At 63.1% G+C, this 6,726-nt stretch overlaps 1 protein-coding gene across 1 annotated transcript in view; it reads left to right on the forward strand.

Annotated features, from left to right (window-relative positions):
• Positions 1-4,731, forward strand: part of FKBP8 (FK506 binding protein 8) — a 14,223-nt gene extending 9,492 nt beyond the window's left edge. Inside the window, exons 8-9 of the mRNA XM_019513635.1 lie at positions 2,809-2,946; positions 3,405-4,731. Coding sequence (XP_019369180.1) covers positions 2,809-2,946; positions 3,405-3,491 — 225 coding nt within the window. The 3' untranslated portion in view covers positions 3,492-4,731. The remainder of the gene's footprint in view (positions 1-2,808; positions 2,947-3,404) is intronic.
• Positions 4,732-6,726: the final 1,995 nt, after the last annotated feature.

Here is a 6,726-nt window from a genome sequence, read left to right on the forward strand (position 1 = left end):
TAGCACCTGACGGCCAAAATCAGGATTAGGCCCTGCCACACCCAGTGCTGAACACACATGGTGGGTGAGCAGCCCCTTCCCTGTGGAGCATGCACTGTTGTGGCATGTGCCAGGCTCAAGAGCAGGCATGTTCGTAACTCAAGTTAGCGCGCCAGGTCCTCTGTCCTGAGCTGCTGGCTTGGACCAAGCAACGTGCGGTCTCATCGTCCTGCGGTTTTAGCTCACGTTAGTCAGCTCAGGAACTTGTCTTTATGTCGGGGAGAGGAGATGAAAGAGCAGTTGTGCTGGTTGGAGGGGGCAAACCAGCAGCTGAGCACATGGGATGTGAGCAGTGGTGGAAGCTGGGCTGCCAGCACTCCCTGCGCGCTATGCCTGTGAGCAGGGACGGCTCAGGGATCTCGTCCCTTTTAATGTGCTTGGAAAGGAAATGACCCAAATGTAGGACGCTGCCATGACCAGTAGAACAAGTACAGCAAAGTGCTGGCTGTGAGGCTGCCAGGGAAGCAGCTGCAATGATCTGGCAGGCGGAGTGACGTAGTTCATGATTTGGTCATGTATGAGATTACAGCTGGTGCAAAACAGCAATCTACTTGCGTAGCTTCGTCCTTCTGGCCCAGAGTAGACTTTGGCTCCTGGGGCTGCCGGTCGGGAACCTGCTGCCTGTTGCAAAACAAGTAAATAACGCTGATGCTCAGACTCCGGTCCTGCACAAGCTGGGCAGGATGCCAGCGCCTCGCTGCCCTTGCATGGACAGAGACTGCTCTGGCTACGGACCTGCAGCTCGCACAAAAGCCATTGGGCATCAAGGGCTGCTTTTAGCTGAATGGAGCCAGCCGACAGCCTGGGCCTGGTGGAAGCAGCACTCCCCAGACCGGCCTGCCCTTGCTTGTCGCCGTCCAGAATGCCCCCACGATGCGCCCCCACAATGCGACGCAATTGGCTCCCCCTTCTCACAGCAGCAGCCGGCTTACGTGCGTTCCCCCAGAACCAAAATCTATTCCCGTGAAACAAAAGTGAAAACTTCCATTGGAAGAGAAGCCCCTTTCCTGCCCCCCTGTGAGAACTGGAAAGTGAACCCCCCACTTCTCTTCCAAGGCCCTAAAAGAGGAAATCTGGGAGGAAGGTGGGGAGGGCCTGCCATGGTGCACAGTGAAGGGATGGAGGGGAGGCCGGGGTCCACCCCGCTGCACCCGGCTGTTTCGGGGGGTGGAGGCACCTTTGCCTGCGAGCCGCCGGCGCGCCTGCCCCGAGCAGCCCAGCCCCCAGCAGATGGCGCCGCGCCACCGCCTGAGCCTGGGGCCGGGGCCAAGGGTCGGGATGCCTGCCAGGACGCTTGTGTCCTTCCCGCTCGGGCTCCTCCGGGCCTGCGCCTGCTCTGACGTGGGCTTTGGGAACCGGAGAGCCGCTGCTCGGAAGGATCTGGGGCCCTGGCCCAGAGCCCGGTGGGGTGCGTGCCAGATGCTGCAGCCTCAAGGGCAGAGTTGAGGGGGGACCTCTTGCAGCACAGGGACCTTCACAGGGCATGCTGGAGCAAGAGCTGTGTGCAACTGGCAGCTGGAGCGATGTTCCCAGCTGTGCTGGGGCTGGCCTGCCCCTCGGGGAACCTGGTGGCTTTTACCTTTGCTTCTGGGCGCGCAATGACCTGCTCTGGAGGGAGCAGATCTCAGTCCATGTTCTTGGGCCCTGGTGAACGACTACAGCTGCTAAGCAAGCGCAGAAGGTGCTGGGGAGTGCAGCAGGGCTGAGAGGTCCTGCTGGAGTCCAGCTTCACACTGGCTTCCAGGTCTCTGCCTGCTCTGTGCTGCATGGGCAAAAACTTCTTATTAGTCTTAACGCCCCCGGAGACCTCTCTGGGTGGCGAGGTTGCTGCTGGGCTCTGCTTCCTGTGAGCTGGATCTTGCCAAGCTTGGTCTCCGGAGGTCGGGCCCTCCCTGTTGTGCTCAGAAAGGCGAGAATCTGAGCTCGGTCAAAACCTGTTCAGAATTGCCTTGCACTTTGGGGCACGGCGGGCCTATCGCGCCCGCTAGCAGTACGTGAGTGGCAGTGGAGGGAAGGGAATCAAACCCAAGCTGGGCCTCAGTGCGGAGAGGCAAACCTCGGGCTGTCAGGCAGGAGAGTGAGGCTTGGCGCAGCTGGCTCCGCTCGTTGGTCGTTTCCGAGCACCTACAGACCCGGCTGCCAGGAGCTCAGGCCCAGGCGTGACTTCGGTCTCGTGGCATAAGGTGTGCCGTGCTGACTGTGGCTTCGCCCTGGGAGAGGCTGCAAGCTGCAGGGCCTGTGCTGCCCAGCACGTCCTCGGAGACCATCCTGTGTCCTGCCCTCGCTGGAGAGGAGATGCCAGCCCTGCTGGAGTCCCTTGTGCTCTGGAAGGCTCTGCCCTGGCCAGCAGCCCCAGCCGGGCAGGACACGCAGCTGCTTCCTGGGTGCTCGGAGGGACCTGGGGTTGGAGGGGTCTGGCGAGTTCTCACAGATGCAGGCTGGTCTGGGATAGGGTCGAGGTGCTGGAGGAGGGATCCAGGCAGCCCGGGACTGGGACTGGTGTGAGCCCTGCTAGAGATGGCCTGGCTGGCAGGGGCAAACAGGCTCTGTCCCTGCCATCTCCTGCCCCAGCGATGAGCAGTAGTGAGTGTGTCGGAGCTGCATCACGCAGCACCCGCAAAACCCAGGGTGGTACGGGCAGTCCCCAGCCCCGCTGGCACTGAGCTCTGCTCTGCTCTGCTCTGCAGGGAGCTCCTCTCCATTTGGAGACGGGCTGGGCCAGGGAGAGGGGACTGGTCATTCCAGTTATGTGCAAGCTCTTGTCCCCAGACAATCCACGCAGAGCTCTCCAAGTTGGTGAAGAAGCACGCGGACCAGAAGACTGTGGAGACAGAGATGTACAGAAAGATGCTGGGGAATCCCAGCCCTGGCAGCACCCCTGTTAAATGCAAAGACAAGTCACCCTGGGTGAGTGGCAGGGGTGTGCGGACACGGGGAGGGGAGGACACGTGGCATCTCCTCCATGGTCTCTGGTGGGTGGTAGCTCGCTGTGGGCCCACTCCTTTGTGCCGGGGGTGCAGTGTCCAGGCGCATATGGACATCCTTGTCTTGTGCCTGCTGGAGTGCTCCTGCCTCACTGGGGAAAAACAGAGCTGCTGCTTTGCTTCTGGCGGCAGTGCCAGCTGGAGAGATTGGGCCTCTGATCGAAGTGGTTGCCTGTGCTGGGATCCTCCAGTTGGCAGGCAGAGGAGTTCTGGCCGCGGTGTCTCGGCCGCAGCTTGGGAGTGGGGTTGCTAGTCCAAGAGCAGCCTGGGACTGGCCCCTCGTGCTCCCCATCTGCTGGAGCAGGCCTCTGTGCTGGGCCGGGGTGTGCTGAGGAGGGCTTCATGTCCGGCCGTGCTCATCAGTACTTTCATTCCCTCCAGTCGATTCCCTGGAAGTGGCTCTTTGGCGCGACGGCCGTGGCGCTGGGTGGTGTGGCCTTGTCGGTTGTCATCGCTGCCAGGAACTGATGCCAGTCTGTGAGAGGCCTGGGGAGCGGCTGTGCTGGGCCTGGCAAGGTGAGCTCAGCTCGGTGCAGCGCTCCCTCCCCATGCACTGCCAAAACGACAATGATGACGACGACTTCTCTCTGCTGGAGGTGATCGGTGCCCCTGGTGACAGATCCAGCACTCACCCCTGCCCCCTCCTCACACCCGCAGTCGCTCTGCTAGGATGGGAAGCCCTGGCTTATACCTGTACGTAGAGGATGAAAGCCCCAAGTTGCTGCCCAGTCCAGGCACCAAGCTCCTGCCCCAGTCGTGGCTGCCAGGGGTGCTCTGCAGCAGGAGAGGGTACGAGAGGCTCCCCTGCACAGGGCTGTTGTGACCTTCGCCCCTGCAGCACCCGGTGGTAGTAGAGCAGCCCACGTGACCCAGCTGGTGCCACCCACCGTGGTGTCCTCGCCAGGCAAGGAGCAGCACCTGTGTGCTTAGGGGTGCAGCTCTTTCTGTGGCCTCAGCAGAAGGAGCAGGGCTGGGAGGGAAGGAGCCCAGGCCAGCCCTGCGTGTGTGGGCTGGGGTCCCTGGGCTGGCTGCTCTGCCCTGCCCTGTCCTGCATTGGGGGGCTTCTCAGAGCGCCCTGACCCATGGATGCAGCTGGTTGTTGCCAGGTCCAGCAGCGGAGCGAGCGCGGCCTCGGCTGCCTGCCCCAGCCCTGCTAGCGCTGGCCATCCCAGCTGTGCGGCTCCCCCTATAGTGGACTCTAGCATGCTGCTTGATGCTGAGCTCTGCTTCCTGCATAGGGGGTCCCCAGCACCCACCCTAGATGCAGCCTGCTGCCGGAGCAGTGCAGGAGCCGTGAGCCTCCCAGAGCTCTCCAGGAGGGCTGCCTGCATGGGCACACTGCTGGCCCATGCCCCCCCCTTCACCAGCGTGCTGGGGCCATGGGAGACACAGCTCAGAGCTGTCCCATGCCCACGATGCCTGGTGGCAGAGAGAGCTGGCAGGAACAACCCAGGAGGGGAAGGCCTGAGTGTCCCCACTTCCACCTCCTCCTGGCTGCATCCTAGATTCGGCCTCCCGGCATTCCCCCTGCCTGGGCCACCTCTTCCGCCTTGCAGCTCTCTGGCCAGCTCGGTTCCTGTGCCTGCATTTCCCAGCTGCTCTGTCTCTGTGCTGTGCCCCAGGGCCCAGCTGCTGTCTGTGGGCACGGCCCTGCCCTCTCTTCTGACTTCGCTGTGAAACCCCCAATTAAAGGACAGGTCTCACTGCATCTCCTGTGCCCAGGGCCTCTTTATTTCCAGCATAATGCAGCAGGGGCCACAGGGGTGGCAGATTCCTGAAGCCACCCTAGTTTGCTGGTCTGTGTTGTACTGGGTGCAGCGGAGGCTCCTCTAGCCTGCCCAGCAGTGTCTCGTGCCTGGGGGACCCTTGCATGGCCAGTTGTTTGTGGCACAGACTCAGTGGGTGTTGCTGACCAGCCTTGCCCAGCAGCGGGTGGAGGGCAGCAGAGAAGCCAGCAGCAGTGCTGGCAGCAAGGGGTTGCTCTTAAGGTCCCTTTGAGCTCCTTGACGCTGCACATCAGCCCCAGAGGTTGCTCCCTGCCCCTATGGCTGCCTGCCTGGAAGTGCAAGGGGAATTCCTTGTTGCTCATCCTTCAGCTGCCTGCAGCCGGACAGAGCTCTATGCCTGGCCCCACGCTGTGTTGCATGTGGGGCCTGGCACTCAGTCGTGTGCTGACCCTTGGAGCTGCCCTGCAGCGGCTCTTTAAGTGAGGCCAAGTACGGGGGTCGCTGGACCAGCCTGCAACGAACCACAAGAGTGGGAGCCAAGTGGCAGCTACTCTGTTTGGCCAAGCAAGGGGCCAGCCGGTGGCAGGGTTGAGGCCAGTGCAGCCTCTCCCTTCTAGGCCAGCCCTGGGGGAGGCTGGGGGTAGAAGAGGGTGCTCTGAAGCCAGTAGCTCATGTCTCCCTGTTCACCCAGGGATGTAACCTGCCCCACAGCCACGGGCTGCTGGAGAGCTCAGTGCTGGTCGGAAGCTCGTTCCAGGGCCCCTGGAGCAGCTCCTAAAGACACAAGTCAGCCGCGAGTGACTGAGAAGCCAGCCTGCGTCTCTATTGACCCAGCTGCCCAGAGCACCTGGCAGCTCCCACGTGTTGTTTACCTGGGGCAGCTGCTCTGTGCCAGCCTGTTGGCTCCAGAAAACTCCTTGAACAGGGCAGGGTGACCGCTGATGGCTGCCCTGCTGCCCGCTACCCTGCCTGTGGTGTGGGGGCAAGAGCCACGGGCCCACAGCTAGCACCATGCTGGGCAGGGGACCTCAGCAGCTTGGGCTGGGAGCTGGGACCCACTCCAAGGACACCAGCAACGTGATGCATCCATTTTGAAACTACTTAGCATGGGTGAGCTCTGGCTTTCCGGTCAAGCGCTGGAGAGCCCCAGCTTCACCTGCTGCTCTCTGGCTGCAGAGGCCGAGCGTAGGACGTGGGAGCACCAATGGCAGTGAGGAGGCAAGGCTGCTGTACGCTGCAGATGCTTCCCCCTGCCCAGTTTTGCTTCACTGCCTAGGCAGGAAAGGAAGAGCTTCTCCAAACAGAGGAAGGAAGCAACGCCAACACGGGAGCCATGGTGGGTGCCAGGCCGGCTCCTCCACCACATCCTGTGCTCCAGATAACCCCGGTGCTTAGGCACCCGCCCTCAGGAGGGCGGCACGGCGAGGGCAGCCGGCACGTCCTCCAGCTGGTCCGCCGTGGTCTGCGGCACCATGCCCAGGCCAGCTTGCAGCCAAGGGGTGCTGGAGCAGATCCGTCTAGCTGCTTCCAGCCCACCCCTCCAACAGCAGAGACGCGGGGGGGGGCATACTTGGGGCCCTGACCCCAACACCACAGCAGGGAAGGAGTCCCTGCTGCCGCAAGCCCGCGGGACCACCCTCCCTTCCCCCGGGCGCGGGCTGGGGGCGCACACGTCTCAGGGCTGCTCCGCGTCCCCAGAGAAGGGCACCTGTGTGGGCACAGGTAAGGTCACTCCCATGCGGCGCCAGGTGAGCCGGTGCCACCTGCCCAGGGGAGCGGTGCTCAGCGCCTGGGCGGGGTGGCATGAAAGGGCCTTCGAGCAGCGCTGTGCACCCCTCCCACGAGGGCTATGCGCACCCACCGCGGGCAGCCCGAGCGCACGGGCCCCGCCTGGCAGCCTCGTGCGTCCGCCCCACCCTTCACACGTGCTCCGCCGGTGACGCCAGGACTACACTACCCAGCCGCCCCCGCGGCGC

The sequence above is a fragment of the Gavialis gangeticus genome, unplaced genomic scaffold, assembly GCF_001723915.1.
Source record: "Gavialis gangeticus isolate Ggan-Ray unplaced genomic scaffold, GavGan_comp1, whole genome shotgun sequence".
Lineage (NCBI taxonomy): Eukaryota > Metazoa > Chordata > Crocodylia > Gavialidae > Gavialis > Gavialis gangeticus.